Source organism: Oxyura jamaicensis, chromosome 8, assembly GCF_011077185.1.
Source record: "Oxyura jamaicensis isolate SHBP4307 breed ruddy duck chromosome 8, BPBGC_Ojam_1.0, whole genome shotgun sequence".
Lineage (NCBI taxonomy): Eukaryota > Metazoa > Chordata > Aves > Anseriformes > Anatidae > Oxyura > Oxyura jamaicensis.
The window spans coordinates 6,912,951-6,930,355 of record NC_048900.1 but is presented as its reverse complement, the minus strand read 5'-3'; the positions used below and the strand labels follow the sequence as shown (position 1 = coordinate 6,930,355).

The window sequence follows — 17,405 nt, the reverse complement described above, 5'->3', positions numbered from 1 at the left end:
TTTCTATTGCAGTATAACCATGAAAGCAATATTTTTGTCATTAAATACTATACGAAGTACCATTTAGAGTTACTCTTTAAACAGAACATTATAAGCACAAACTACGAGCAAAACAGCTTTCACTCTTTTAGAAATGTATGCAAAAATGAAAATCTTTTTGTTTCTTTATGCAAGCAGTCATGACTGCTCTTGTAGATGATGATTGTAATTGAAGTGTCAACCTAATTAACAACTAAACTTTGAATAATGCTAATGAGAACTGAACATGGCATCAGAGAAAAGACCAGCTCTACAGGTGATAAACCTTCACAGTAGTGACATTTTCCAGTGTAAAGTCACAGTTACTGTGATCTGATCAAAGAGAGAGACCCCCATTGGGTCCAATTATAACTATAGTTTTGAAAAAAAAATTATTGAGTTATGATGTTCATAATCTATGCAGAAAGGCCTTTACAGTATAGGTCTTTTCCCCATAGCTGTGATCTTTTCAATTTATATCCAAGCTCCATAGATCTAGATAAAAGTTTAGAGCCTGATTCGTTTAGCCCATGGATAGCATACACCAAGGCTCATTTACGTTTTTCCCTTATACCTCAAAAGAAAAAAGAAAAAAAAATTCTGAGTACAAAAAGCAGTTAAGGAGTTCAAGGCTGAAAAAACAAATGCATGTTATTTTCTTTGTTCTGTACTTTATGATTATTTTAAGGTTGTTAAAAATTAGGTTTATTTAATTTTGAGGGCAATAAATTGGGGAATGCACTTTGTATAAGGAAAATCTGCCCATCAGTGTTAGCTCAGTTTCACTAAAAGAAAAACAGAAACATGAGGTCAAAAAATGAATTCTCAACCTTTAGAAAGTTGTCTCTGTCATGATGAACAAAGCAGCTTAAACATGAAAGAATTTCCTTTTCCATCTACTTTCTCACAAATCTACAGTCTTCTACATTATATCTGGTATTTAATGATGTGAAAAAAGTCAATTTTTATACTCATAATCTTACACTAGAAGTTTGTTTCATAAAAAAAAAAAAGATCTCGTGCATACTCTATGAGAAAATATAACTGGTATATTTACATTAAATAATTTTTGTGAAGTGATTGTTAGAATTCAGTAGCTTTTTTAAAAAAAGGGATCGTTTGTTTTGTTTTTCTTTAAAGCAGAAAAATTGTTCAATGCTATCTGTTCAAAAATGTAATAACAACTAGAACTCTGAAATTTAACTTGCAAAATGTATTTGAAAATCCTTTCAGCTACCAGGTCATATATTTCCCCAAAGACATGTGTCAAATGGTGTGACATGATCAAATGATAAAGAGTTTGAGAAATACTTCTAAAAGAATGTGGATAGCTATCTTGAATTTAAGCTACTTCATATTCGTAGTGGTAGTGTTCTAGATCTAAGGTAATCATGGGCTTATATGTTGTGTTGGTCAGAAGCGAACTATCAGTATTTTTTAGGACTGTTTTCAAATTAAGTGAAAAATAATTGCTTCCTCATACAGTCCCACAATGAATTGGAAACACATGACCTTTCTTATCATTCAGCTACAGGGACACTCAAAAAAGGGGAACAAATGTCCTCTTCACCTGAAATAATTTTACAGCACCATGTTACAACTGAGTTTCAGTTTCTGTTTCAATGGTGATAAAATCAAATCTCCCTGTAAATTGACATTTAGACAATTCTTCTAACCCCAGCATAGGCTCTACCTATATATACACACGTAAACAGGGAGTAGGCTTCATACATTCATACAGTTGGCGACACAGTGTCGGTGAAGAAGCTTCTGATGGATCGGTATTAATGGAAATAGCAAAAATAAGACAGAAAGGAGGATCACAACTTGGCTGCAATCACTTGTTTCTAGGATAATCAATATTTAGTGTCTTTCCTTACGGATGGATAAAAAGTTGACTGGATACTCCTCCCTGTGTCATTCTTGGAGGTAAGGGCACAATGCACATAACTAGTAAAGACCAAAGAGCAGAAGTGGATATATTTTAACTGAAAGAAAAAAGATGTTATGCTGGGCACTGAAAGTTTGGGGAAATTATGGCAAACACGAGAAGGTAAGAGAGAACAGTGAAAAAGATGATGTAGAGCAGGGGAATTACAAGACAAAGCAAGGAAAAAGGATTTTCTGTTGTTTTGTTTTTGTTTTTTTTTTTCAATTTTCTCGGGCCTTATATACCCTAACATAAATCAATATCAGGATGCTTTAGACAAATATATATTAAAAAGAACAACAGAAATAAAATAAAAAAAAAAAATCTACCAGTTTACTGCAGTACTGGTACATTATTATTTCAACAACATTAAGAACATCCCAATGGACTGTCAGCTTGAAGGCAGGAGGTTCCAGCACAAATGTGCAGGAACGCTACCCAGTCAGGAGCTGCAATACCAGGCTGCTATCCTGGAGTGAGTTCTGGCCTCAGGAAGATTGTGCTGGAGTTCAAAAAGTTTCTCCAGCCTTGATTTCCCAGTCAGCAGAGCCGGAGCCCTTGCTGAAGCACCCTTGAAGCACCCTTACTGCCTGCCTGCCCGCCCGGGTTCCTTCAACCTGAAGTCAGCAAACGCAGACATGCTTAGCAAACCACCGGGTGACAGCAAAGCCAAGCTGCCCGTCTGGGTAGGCTGCCTGCAAATCCTCCACAGTTTAACCACAGACAGAATGATAATCAGTTACTGCAGCCAACATAGTAGGGACAGATACGAGAATGGGTGCTTTGAACTACTTACGAGGACTCGGTGCACCGCCAAGGGAGTGTGAGCCCCCTTTAGGTGATGCCATGGTGGCAGAATAAATTGTTCTTAAAATTTCAAAGAAAACACACAGTACTGACATGAAGCCGAAAAACACCCAAGTGGCATCCTTACAGCAGTATTTTCCTTATATAATCCATCTACCTATCTATGATTAGGAATGCCTGACTCTTTTTCTCCGTTTTTTTTTCTGTGACTTAAGCAGAATTAGCCTTTTGAAAAGTTTAAAAATACAGAACTAGAAACAAATAAACAACAGGGGTTAGAATTCTGTTAATTTTTTTTTTTTTCCTGTGAGGCACTAATGATCTGTTTCAGAAATTGTATTATTAATTTACACTAGAAGCAAAATGTTTTTGTCTTCTCCTAGCAACTGCTTGTCATAGGAAGGTGACTTCATTGGACTGTTAAACACTACCAATGAAGAGCAATCAGAGCTTTGGGAAGGACTAAATCAATAGAATAGTCTTTCAGAGATTTAGGAAGTCATGTGGTTTGCATGTGGCTTTGCTTTCATACATAAAAAGTATATGAAAAATGTCAAAACATATTGTATTGGGCATTGAAAAAAAGAAGCATAATTTTTTAAAATAGTCACCCTATAATCCTTTTCAAGTTTCCAAAATACAATTACCCGATCAGAAACCAGACATGACTAATACCTCTTCAATATTCATGTGAGTAGAATAATAGAAGGACCCACAAAAGTTAAAAAAACAAATTCATAAAATGATATAACTATTAATCAAAGCCCTTCTTCCTGCAAAAGCTTAAGCACACGTATAAATTTAAGCCTGTACAGAAACATTCAAAAGATTTGTGCCGTAAGGAATGCAGAGCCATGCAGTGTGATTCCCAACAACTACCGGAGCTCTGAAAAAAATATACCCAGGTATTTCTCTCGTATCAGTGACAGTTATTATGCTTTACATTATTTTCCAGTGTTCCCCATCAGATCAGGTCACTGTAAAAGTAAAAGCACACTCTCAATAGCAAAAAGTAGGAAGTGGCAGAGAAAAGAAACAAAACAAGACAGTACAATAAAATGGAATCTGAGTTGATTTAAATCGATGTCGTTAATGAAAGAGCTTCTACATACTTGATATTATCTATACACACAGGATTTAGGCATCTCAGCTAGCCCTCCAGCATCTAATCAAAAATACTCATTATCTACCTAAATGCAAATGTTTTCAAAACTAGTTGCATTTTTCAATCTGATGGTCTAGTTTCTAAAATTATATCTAGGTTCAACAGAATCTCAAACAACTCATTTGAGATTCAGCATAAACAGTTGTTTCATAACATTGCAAACATTGCTGCCTGCTTTGAGTTTCTAAAATATATTAGTAATATTTTGAGTATCTTCTAATGGAAAAACTAAATTATGGTCTTTAAATTTTGCCAACATTTTGTTTAGTTGCAATGTTACATGCTGCTAGTTATTTCTGAAAATACAATGATTAATGGCACTGAAAAAAAAAAAATACAAAAAAAAAATCTCAATAATTATTTTGTAAAGTAGCTGGTTAATTTTCAACATGAATTACAGCTAATTTCTCAAATGCTACCTTCAAAATAGCGATGTTCATCGCCCAATTTGTGTTGTTAAAATACTGTGACTTTTGGAATCTCAATAGAAAAACTCAAAAAAACCCTTTGAATTCTGTCCTGTATCAGTGTATATGTACAACATGCTATGAAGGCTATGCATCTTTCAACAGCTCTGTAGATTCCACAGTTAACATTTAACAAACACAGAAGATGCTAATATGCTATAAAGCCCATTGTTTTCTGAAAATCACTTATAAAATCACTTTATAAAAGTTCTGCTTAAAGTCTATTGTGAATTGAGTAAGATTAGCTTGCTAAATGTTCTAACTGTGATAACCTCAATTCTCCAAGATTTTTCTGAAAGTGTTCAAATTGAGAAAAGGACTAATCTGTTTGTCAGAGGTAATTGCAAGCAGGTATTGCAGAATCAGGCCCAAGGTTTATAAATGTATAAGCGTCTATAGTCTGCACTAATTTATATACATCACAAATGTTCTTTTTCTACTGTCTTACTCTATTAAAGTGGTGATCTATGTATTATTGCGTTAGGAAATTTACTCCCACAGAAGCAGCTACTTATTTTCATTTTTTAATTAAAAAATAATAGACAAATTCACAGTGAAATGATTAAATTTAAAAACAAGTGTTCTTGTCAGAAGAGAGGGGAAAAGAGGGTTTTTCCCCCCTCTAAGAAAACAAAGGATTCCTGAAAGTCTTGCACTGATTTATTTTTCCAATTTTAAATACCTTAGGAGTAGCGGAACTGCTACTGGCATGGTAGTATTTCTAACAGTCAATAAATCTAAAATATTATGTGTGAATATTGGAATGAAGCCATTAAGAAGATTACAGCATGCAACGCAGCAGAGGGTCCGCATGAAAAAAGGACTGGTAATTCAGGACAACTGTGACCACTGACCTTTGCACAGTCACGACCACTGGTCAGTCTGACAGAATAATAGAGTTCACATGCATAGAAAGTCATCTAGCCTGTAACTATAATTTAAATACTTAAGTGAATGATTTAAAAATGCCTTTAAATCTCAGTTAATTTATTATGCAGTTTATTAGATAATGTTATATAGTAATGTTTTTCGATCTTGAATTTATCTTGAAAAAATTCACAATGGGAACATTTTCATAGACACATTACTTATACATGGGTAAACTATTAAGTACCTCTGCAGTGAGGACATCATCAGGCATACTGATCAAGGAAAGAATTTACTCAGTTTCCTTCAGACAGAAGAAACAGTTTTAGAGAAGTCTTTGAAAAATATTGCATTTCTTTTGTTAGGCTGTTAATCTATCTGGAATCAATTTTTCAAAGGGATGAGAGCTTCTTTTATATTTTCAGTTCTTCATCCTATTTTAACACCCTTCATTGGTACTCCTGCTTATTACATTTTTTCATCAGAAGTTTTACCACCTTTGTACGTATGCTTACAAGTCTTATTTATATAAGCTAAAATATTTCACGTATGTAAGCATCTGACATCTGCTCTAATGCTTTAAGTTTAACTTACCATTTTGATTCTACAGTCTTACATCGTATACATTTTAACCCAGATGTTAGCAGTTGCATTGTCCCTGCTGAACGCAGAAGTCAAGCGTGCTGTCATTTTATGAGCCAAAACCCAGACACTGTCTTTGTTTCTAGCTTTTCCAACTATAATATTATGTTTTCCATTATTTTTTTTTATTTACTGATTGAAGTAGAGAAAGAGATGGGATTACTTAAATTAAAAGCTTCACTGTAAAATCAAAAAAAAAAAAGTTCTACAAGGATATTTTGCGTAAAGCACTGTTAGGTTTTGTTCAATATTAGATATGGAATGAAATATTGTAAGTCTACTGCATAATCTGCACTCTTAGATAACCTCCATTAACATTAATAATAGTAACTTCTACACATCATGGGGAAAAACATACTCCTGAAATTATGAAGGACTGTTGCCCCTATTTTTTCATGCTAGCCTATTCATTTAGAGATCATTTTGACATGCAGCTGTAAGATACATGAGGTCCCCCTCATTGAACAAACATCCATTTTTATTTTTTTTTACTGTTCGAAGGACCTCCAGCTACACATCTAGTATGTTACTGATGATGCCTCATTCTCAATTCTACATCTAGTTATTATTTGACAAGAGGTACGTACCTCCATGACATTATAACCTCAACCTTTTACACTGAATGCAAAGTCAGTTAAAATTAACAACACACCAGAAAATAACTATTTTTTACTTCAGTTATTATTTACTTCAGCTGTACAATAGAGTACACTCAGAATTATTGTATGTGTACATACTTTTTCACAGATCAGTGTAAAATCACATAACAGCAGAATATTTTTTACATAATCAAAGTCAATTTCTTTCACATTTCTGAACTACAGTTGATAATGAATCAAGAGGAAGACTGACCAGACAATCTACAAAAAAATTTAGGTTTTAATACTATTATAATCAAAGAGGACTGATATTAATATAATCAAGAGTTTGATTTCTGTTGTTCCATATACATACAAATTAGCAATACAAAAGACATAGTATTTCAGTCCAATGCCTCACTTTGATTAAGACAGATTGTTTTAATGATTCACATTTCAGAAAATGTAGCTCTGATTTCACATTTTGATACAAAATTATTTGTTCTGACAATTTTTGATAGCTTGAGCATCTATAGCTAAATAATCAAAATAGTGATTTCACACTGATACTCTTTCAGAGCTCTATTGGGAAAACCAAGGTAAGTGAATTTTACGACTATTTAAAATGATATACAGAACATGTTCCCCTATAGGCAATAGGAGAAAAAAAAAAAAAAAAAAAAGAAGGGGGGGGACCCTCTGCAAGATCAAAGTCCAGAAAGAACTGGCACTTAATTTATCATCCTTTACAGACAAAAGACAGTTTTCGTCATTTCAAAAGGATCAGATGTCTTTTATGACAAACTGGGTTTGCAGTTTAATTTACAAATAGAATTCTAAGTAAGCAGTCTTTGCTCTGCCAAAGCAAATGACAAACAGTATAGGTTTTCATTCACGCAGCCCTCAGCAGGATAGAAGAGATTAAAATAAAACTGAAATAATTTAGAGAAAACAAATAAATGTTTCAGAAAGTTGAAGAAGATCAAAGCCTGAATTTTCTGACCCCAACTGTACAAGCATTTCTTATTATATTGACCAGTGCCATCAGATCATTAATTAAAAGGAAAGCGCTGGCAGGTGGCAGGGAAGCAGAAGCCGATAATTGGCCCCCTTCTTCTTTTTGCCTTCAAAAACTCTCTCGTTCTTTTGCAAGACATGCCACTAGGCAGACAGAAATGCCTACTTTGTAATATAATGATTAAGATGAGATGAAGAGACTCTTGCGTTTAAAGCAGCTATGCCTAATGAATGCAGCTAGCTTTATAATTATGATCCTACTTTTACAATAAGGAATATGATGTTCCATTCAACATCTCTTCAACTGTCAGAAATGTAAAATCTCAGATATAGGGGTCTATAGTTGCTGCTTTTTACCCCCTTATTCTTTTTACAGCAGTTAGCAAAAACAGGCAAAAATAGCTAGTAGTAATCCAAGCATCCATTTAAGAAGAAAAAAAAAAAAAAAAAAAAAAAAAGAAATATCTGTAAGACTCACCACTTCACCAGGTAGGTTGTTCAGGTCATTAAAAGGATTTTCTAGAGTGTTTGTGTCAACATTTAGCAAAACCACATCCTCCAGCGATCTATTCTTTACTCTCTGTAGAAGGAAAAAATAGTGGAAAAGCATTTTACTATGGCATTCTCCTGAATCCTCCTTTTTATTATAATGGCTAGATTAAAAATCTTGATTTTACGAAGGATAATAATAGCAAAAGCAAGATTTTGAGCTTTAGTTGTAGGATCTGAATTAGACAGAAGAGTCAAAATAGATTTTAAAAACACTTCCTTTTCATCAAACACTAAGGCTATATTAATAACCTCTGAAATACACACACGTTGAAGAAATTAATTCCTGAAAACCAAGAATTATGCAAAACAGTAAAGTATACTGTGTATATATTTTATATATATATATATATATATTTATAAGAACCTTTTATTCTTTCATATTTGTGAAAATCAGATAGGATCATATAATCAGATTAAAAGCAGAGCAAACTAAGTAATTATTTGCCAATTTATCCCGTTACAGGTATGTGATGGCTACTAGTATTAAAGAAGAATGGATGAAACAATCTTTCATCAGTGGACTAGCAGGTAAGAACTACACCATTTTTTCCTTCCAGGGGAAAAAACAAACAAACAAAGAAACAAAAAAACTCTTTTAACTCTTTTCTACATCGTCCTACAGTAAAATGCAGTATTATGGTCCAGAAAATAATTTCAGAAAGAATAATCTGAAAATAAAATCATTGGATTCTTTTCAGGTGTGTTATTTTCTGATAGAATACAGAAAACGATCCTAATCAAGAGATTACAATCAATGTATATAGATCATAAGAACTAGGTTTAAAGAGAACAGAAGGTTATGCCTAGTTAAGAAGTGTACATGATAGAAGGCTCTTTTTTAGAAACACAAAGGTGCTAGGTGCTCAGTCTGGGGGAGAACCTACGTCATTGGTTTAGCAAATGGGAATTCATCCTCAGAAGTTGCTTTAGCAGAAGTATGAAATGAATGAATGAATGATCTCTTCTGCATTATAACCAGACTACACATGTAGGCCTAACCGTGTCATTAAATGGTTATGGAAAAAGATAAAGCAATTTATTTATTTATATATTTTATGACCCTACTACTTCTCAGCACTCAGGTGGGATTTATTATTTTGTTGTATGTTTAGATCTGGAAAGGCTACCTCTTGTTTTTTGACAAAAATTACTGTTTTCTAAATGAATAGTTGTGAATGTTATGGGATTTATGTTAGACTCAAATTTTCAGAGGAAGAGGAATGCAAGTTAGCTAGGAAATCAGAATGATGATGGCCCCAGAGGTTTTTATTACTATTATAGGAAAAATCTGATATGTTGTTGTACCACTAAGAAAGGCACAAAAAAAAAAAAATCATTGAGCTATTAAAGAGACATAGAAATAAATCATGAGGTAGAGCTTGTATGTCTCTATAAAGCACTTCAAAAGTATAATTTCAAAGAGAGACAATTTTATTTTTTAAAGCTTCTGAAAGTTAACTTTTGCAATTTTGATTGTAAAAAACGGATTTTTTTCTGTAGCATTTCCATTAAAATTATCAATTATAGCACAAACGCCTCATGCTTATCAGTACTCAGAAGTATATGGTAAACTTACCTCTATCAAGCTTAAGTGAACGCCAATTAGATAAGGCATTGGTGCACTGAAGAAAAAAGACAAAACAATCAAATTATCTTTTAACTACAACTATTCATAAACCAAAACGTATTTAAAATCTTGGCTTGTACTGTGTCTAGTTAACATCCACTGTGTAAGCTTGTATTACATGTATACAGGTGCTCTTTCAGCTCTAGCTGAAAGAAAATATCTTTTTTACTGTGTAATAAATTTCTCATTTCCAATTTGAGTAAGACAAGGCATCATATTCTCAAAATAAAACAATTATCCACACAGACTCTGGAATGAGACCTCCTGCAGTATGCAAGCAGGAAAGTGAACTAGTCAGGATAATTTATCATGGTTTTCTATAATCTTCTCTTTCTTCCACTAAACTGATAAAGAATATATTCACTATCCAGTGTTGGAAGGAAAAAAGCATCCAAGAATTATCGTCACGTTGTTTGGTGCTGTGAGATTACTAAAAATATTCCCTCCGGAGAAGTGAGCAATGGACATACTGGTTCAAGCAACTCAGCGGGAAATGAAATACTAAGGGAGCAGAGAGAAAAACTAAATAGAAGTAAGGCCTAAAAACTAAATGGAAGGCAAGATCACTTATATGAACAGTTATACATATCAGCTCACATTGCATCTATTTGACCACATCTCTGAGCCTTAACGAGGCACTGACTACTTCAAGATTGACTTCCTGAGGCCCAGGGAGAGGCTTTGCTGGGCCAGTTCCTCGGGCCTCACAAGTGCAGTCCCAACTCTTTGAAGGAAAGTAGCAATTCTCACCTGCCTATGACTGCAGGCATTTTTAGAAAAAACCTGCACTCACTATGGATTATCCATTTGCTTACATTAGCAATGTCCCACAGGAGAGTAGTGACTAAAGTGAAACAAAACAGAAAAACAACTGACAGATCAGAACTGCTTTTCATTATGTTTACGTTATCAAAAATCAAAGGTTTGTTGAGACTACAAACTCTCATGGCTTAAGGCTTCAAGGTGTGGGGTGTAGATGTTCAAAAAGGGAAAATGGAGAATCCTACATCTTCTCATGTCTCGTTCTTAGCCCAGTGTTGAAAAAATTCAGTATCTCATGACCACTTCAGCTAGGCTAGGGCCTTATACCTTTGTGATCTAAAAACAACGGGGTGTCCCTCCATTGTATGCAGTGAGCAATTAGCCTGAAAACCCTCTATAATTTCAAGAATGTCTGACTCTAGGCAGGATGTATAAGCAAACAGATCTGAACAACTGTGGCTGACATGTAAGAGAGGATTCTTCTGCTGAATATTGAGCAAAACAGATCCTCCTCCTGTTCATCATATCAGAGTATCTCGGTGTTACAAGTAACATGAACTGGAGAAACTATGGTGAAAAGAAGTGCTATATCACCTACGTATTTTATGCACACTGATCTAGCAGCTTCACCAGGCCTGTACTGACTTGTAATAGCTGATGATTTGTTCCATTAATAAATCTGTCATTAAAAAGGGTCGTGTGTAGCTCTTTTCTGTAGAACAAAGCAACAGCTACATCATTCCAATTTTAAAATATTTACAGAATGAATGTACAAAGCTAATTAGATAAACACATCTTGAAAATGCATGAAATAAAAACTGCAGGTATGGAAAGTCAATTTGATCATTTTCAGCAAACAATGAATTTTGTTACTGCTGAACTCGGAAGCCCTAACAACAGAGGTTTGTAAAATGTACATAAAATTGCCTTCTGTGATACCACTGGGAGCTGCTATATAGTTTTTCTCTTGCTTATGCATGTTATTACCAAAAATGTTATTAACCCACAGCATCATTTCCTAAAATAATTACTATGCTATGCAAAACATGCAAGTTAATTGGAAATTAACTGTCCTATTCTCATGAAAACATCACAATTCAGGAGAGACCAAATCTCATAAAAAGGCATGCTACAATCTTAACTTTAATTTTCTAATTGCATTATATTCTTAACAGAGCAGCAGCAGAACAGATGCTTTACCATCTACAGACAAAACTGTCATGTACTCATACCAGTGACTTAGTTTGCCAAGAAATTACACTGAAATTTGATGAAATTAGCTTTTTCCTTTACAGAAATTTATTTTATTCAAATATAATTACTATATGAATGCTCAAACTTAATTTCTATAACTTTCCTTGAAAGCAAGCCACCTAATCGGATGAATGCAACAATTCAATTGCTTGCTGAAATGTACATAAGAAATCTTTTCTTAAAAAAATATTCAGAAAAATGTATTTTTGAGAAACTGCTGTTCAAGAATAAATTGTAGGAAACTTATTTCTATGTATTCTCTTCTACTAGAGCTAAAATGAGCAGTTCTTTCACTGTCTAATACTTTGCTGTCCTTTAGAAAAAGGAATTTCTATCTTCTTTTTTACATGGTTGTTCCAGTTTTCACATTGGAGTTCTCATAGCAGAATTTAAGGCCAAGGTAAGTTATGTGAAGGAAAAAATCCTCTGAAGTCAATACACAGTATGTTCACACACAGGACCTTGCACGTACTCACAACGTAGCAAATCCTGATGGCACTACAGCTCACATTGGTGCTCAGTGCTGGTGTGTTCGCATTACTTGAAGAATATTTGTTTTGTTGTCTAAAAGTTGTCTGTACATAAGGTTGCCTGATAGAACCACAAGATCCTTTTTGGTTACAAAGCATATTGGAAGAATTTAAATGATTTTTTAATCCAGATATAGCTGTTTTGCACAATGTCGTATTTTGCTTACCTTCAAGCCCAGAAAATGTACCCCCATTTATCAATTTCTAAACCCCATTGAATTGTATCATTTATCTTTACCAAATGTTAAAGATTTATAGTTAAACTCATTTAAAAAAGCGGATTTCTCACAAAACGTTTGATTATTAAAAAGCAGAATGATTTGCAGGATCAGGTTCTATACTTAAGCAGTAAATTTAAATGCATTTTATCTTTATTAAAAAATATCCATACTCCCTTAGAATGACTAACATTAAAGAATTATCAGTTTGATACTTATTTAACTATTTAACTAATTCAGAATGTATGATTTCAACTGAGAGTAAACGGGAGATATCCCAACAATGTTTAAGTTAAACAAAGATAATGTCGTTTCTAAACATGAAAATAGATTACATTAAAAAGAAAAAAAAAGGCACTTAAAAAAGTAACTTTGTCAAAATAATACATGAAAAAATAAAATACAGAAAAACATTTAGAAAACTATTTCATTCATTTTGAATTTAGAAGATCCTCTTGGACTGCACACGAAGTCTGGTCTGAAATACACTTCAATCCTGTAAATTCATCAAGCTTTTCTAATTTGATATATTATATACCTAACTGGAAAACATTTACTCAATGTATCAAAACATGAAGAAAGGGAAGTATTGTATATTTTTATTACACTATTCCAATCTATCTCACAAAAGAACCATTCAAACCAACATGATCAGACAGAGAAACAAACGCAGACAACTTCAGTAAAAAAAGTCTGAATTATAGTTACTGTGGTAAATTCATTAATTGGGCATTTCCTTCTGTGAACGTTTATGTCTCCATTTGAGCATCTCTAAATAAAGGAAACTTTCTTCCCCCTTCTATTGTAATACAGTAAAAGAGAAAAGGGGATATAAATGAGTTTCACAAGTTTAAGAAACTCCATGCTTCTTTTTAATGAGTAAAGAATATTCTCAGGTCATGCCATAATGACCTAGAATCTCGAGGATTATCATCATCAGAAGGAGCTGTGTACAGCATCTAACATTATTATTTCTGAAAACATTATGTGTGCTTAGGAGGGGAAATAAAAAATCTTCTAGTGTTCAGGATGCACTCTGCAGGGTACAGCTTGAATAAAGGTGTTGATCTACCTTCTGAGAACTGCATTTATGGGTGATACTGAAGAAAATAAAAAGCTTCTGGCAGTAACTTCAAGTAATACAAAAACTAAACAAATACATCCAAGCTATATCCCCATCTTGGTGCATTTTATCAAAGCTAGGAGGAAAAACAAGTAGGACAGAGTTTTTTCCAGAAGAAAACTATCATTAAAGATGAAAGGCTTCGCTACTGTTGAAAGCAAAGGGAGAAGGGGTATTTTTGAAGGCAATAAATAATATACAGATGAAGCATATGAACTATCCTAGATGAAGACATACCGTATCTATTACGTATATACCAGATATAATAAATCTTGATCTGTAAAAATGTTTTAAATGTTTTTTGTTTTTTTTTCCATCACAAATCCATAGGGTCTATTTAGAGAGAAAGCCTCCAGGGACAGATACTCCTGTATTAGTTCTTTAATGGAAGTTAATTTGGTATCTCTGGCACTACTACGAGAAGAAAGTAAATCTTTTCTTAGCTTGAAATCTTAAAACCCAGGCATTTGGAACAGAAAATTTCCTCAAACTAGCCTGGTATAACACGTAACAACCATCACAAAGTGAACAGCATCCCTTGAAGGAGCAGAAGTGACTCAAAAAGTGACCGTTTCTTTTCCAATTTAAAAAATTACCAAAAACACGAAGCCTGTCATGTGAACAGAAACACATCAAGAGAAGTATTTGTGAGAAGAGTTCTTACAATAAAAAAAATTGGAATTATCAAAAGGAGATTTTAAGCAATTTGTGCATGGTGTTGGATATGATCCTGAACCTGTCTGGGCCTAAAATACAAGCATTAAATATTTCTTTGGACCTAAGAGAAACAGAGATGTTTACTAACGCTTGACTCCAGAAACATCCATCAGTATTTTCTGAATGCTTGTACCAGAATCATCTGCCTCAATTTAAAGTAAACATCAGATAAATGAAAACTGTAAGGCACTTGCATTTAAATTACCGAACATAGCAATAAAACATGACCAGCTACTATAAACAGGATTCTAAATGCTCTGTTGATAGTAATCAGCACTGTAATTCAAGGTACCAATTCAAAAACAATGTAAAGGCATGCTGAAATATCTCTGTTCATGTAATCGTTTAAGCATTGACTTAAGTGCTTTCATAAAGTGGATCCTGCACATTCAGACAGCTTCTGTTTTCGTGAGTTACTTAGAACTAACTATAAGACAGGTACAGTTCTCAGGAGTGAGTATAACAGGTTAGTTATCTTACCAGCAGTAGTCCAGAAGATGTGGAGGAAGCACTGGGATGTAAATGTGTTGCCAATACATTGGATACAACAATGCAGCTGACGCATGAACACAAGCAGTTAACTAAAAACAAAAATGCACACACAGAATTGGCAACAAAAGTAATATGAAAAATAAAAATGCAAAATCTTAAATTAACTTCTAGACATGTAAGAACCTTAACATCCCCAAACTGCCTATTATAGCATTTTAATTACTTTTAATTACTTAAATGCATCTATGGAAAAAAAATGATACATGCATGCAAGTACAACATCTGCAAAAAGTCAGATGGACAAGTCAATTAAAAGTCAGCCCTGCTCAGCACTTCTGAAGAAGAAAATAAGCATGCACTTGTTGATGTTTATCATGGCCTACAAGCCCAGGTATTGCCACAAATGCGCAGAACTTGAGTGTGCCCCTGCAGCACCAGCTCTGCTGAGCAGGAAGGGCAGGGGAAGGGACCCACATTTCCACTGTTCGGAATGAATGGAATTGATTTGGCCTTGCGCGAAGCCACACAAGCGCACTCAACTCAGGAGTAGGATTAAATTCTATTTCTGTCACTATCTTTATTTCCAAACCACCTTTAAAAAAAAAAAATAAAAAAAAATCTAAAGTGAATATTCCCTGTGACAGCAAAACAACTTTACTACAAGTTTCAGAATCGTCCATCCCCTTCTCAGTTCCCCAAAACAGAAACTGGCACCTCTGGCACTAACATCACCAGAAAATGAAGACTCCTTGACTCCAAGAAGACTTGACTGAAGACTCCAAGAAAAAAAGTGTTATAAACTGCTCGCCACTTAAAATGGACATGTGGACATGGCTGGTTTGTTTTCAAATAAATAATAACACAAAACAAAAAAGCACTACTACGCAACTGATCAGTAACTAGGTCTCGTTCACTTCTTGAGGACACAAAATAATTTGCAATACACAGAGAATTCAGATTTGATCTCTCAAACACTATGTTACTGTTAGGAGTTGCTCAATTTTGTTTCTGTTACTACGCAGCCACAGAGTCTGTGGAATGAGAAAATATCAAGACCCATGTTCAAAATGAGATAGCCTATATCCAGCACATAAAATACAAGAAACCTCACAGAAATAAATAACAAATAAAAAACAAGCAAATAAAACACACCACCACAAAAAACTTCGACCTGGGAAGAGAAGTGTGCTCAAAACAGCATTTAAGAAACCCAGCCATAAGGCTTAACACAATCTCTTCAGGGCACAACAGGTCATACCCGGGGAACAATTTGTGCTATTGATGCTGTATTGTCCTTCTGCTTTACTTACCGCCGTCACCTAATGAAGTCTGAGAATAGCAATACACACAAAGGGAATGCCCCATGCAGAAGACTCCAAGCTTATGGAAGAAGACAAGTCTGTCCTAATGCTTTATATCACAACAAAATTACTATCTGAGGTTAACTTGATTATTACCGCTCTTTATTGGACATGTACTTTTATTGCAGCAAAATGAAGAGCTAAAAATAAAATGTAAATCCTATCCATACAGCAAGTGCTAAAATATTATGGATTTTACAGAAAAAAAAAAAAAAAAATCCCCGTTGGTGGAACAGATCAGCAGTTAAAGCTTTCACACCCAGGCTGTCTTGTAAATAAAAATTATGCTGTGATTTTGTATATATATTTTTACACTAAAAAGGAAAAAACATAATTATAAGAGCACCACAACAGAAATCACAGACAATTACAATTTGTGCGGCATAGTTTGCTCAGCACTCAGATTAATATAACACGATTAAATATGGAAAAGAAGAGGGTCTGAAAGCTCCTGAGGGATATCATTAGGGCAAATTGCCAAAGAATGAAACATGAGCCAGTCAGGAGAGCCTGGAAGCTGCAGTAGTACCAGGGGACCTGAATGTTCGACAGTTGGAGCTTCAGCAATGTGTGAACTGCAGGTTAAGGCATCAGGAGAGGCTGCTCACTGACACGCAGAATGTCACTATTGACCAGCACGCTGCCCGAGCCTGACAGCTCCGCTACAGAAAGCCAAGGATATCATAATTCCGTACTTAAACTGCTCATTTCAGATTAACATTTTGTTTCCTAGCTTTACGTCAAACAGCTGCAATTACTCTCGGTTTAGACTTAACAAAAAAAGGCTATTTTAATAGTTAATGGTTTTTTACTAAGATTTAATTGATGTGGGGGATGAAATAAATGAACACATACCCCTCTTCTACACAGTGGGATTTATGAGTTTTATTTCCATATTCTCTCTCTCTGTAGTTTAGCTCTTACAACTGATAGCACAAATCAAACTCAATATTATGGTTTTTGGTCTTTTAGTAATTCCATATCCATTCTGAGAAATCAGTGCGTCCACATACTGCTCTCTATAGTATATAAATTTCAAACCACACCAATACAAAAATTAGCATGTATTTCAATCACAGACTGCTATAAAGCTGAGCACAGAGTTATATGGGAGATCCCCCAATGTATATATCCTCCTCCTCCTCTTAATAGGGATTCATAAATTATGAATTAACATGACAATACTTTTTGCATAAAGAAATATTTTTCTCTCTTATGCATATGTCCACGTTACATTTTAGCTCTCGTTTTAACAGGGGAAGCAGATAATTCACATTT

General features: G+C 34.3%; 1 protein-coding gene across 2 annotated transcripts in view; it reads right to left on the bottom strand.

Annotated features, from left to right (window-relative positions):
* Window positions 1-17,405, bottom strand: part of DENND1B (DENN domain containing 1B) — a 161,217-nt gene that overhangs the window by 48,709 nt on the left and 95,103 nt on the right. For both annotated transcript variants that reach the window (XM_035333579.1, XM_035333580.1), the window contains 3 exons: window positions 14,755-14,855; window positions 9,620-9,665; window positions 7,970-8,071 (listed from right to left, as the gene is read on the bottom strand). In XM_035333579.1, coding sequence (XP_035189470.1) covers window positions 7,970-8,071; window positions 9,620-9,665; window positions 14,755-14,855 — 249 coding nt within the window. The remainder of the gene's footprint in view (window positions 1-7,969; window positions 8,072-9,619; window positions 9,666-14,754; window positions 14,856-17,405) is intronic.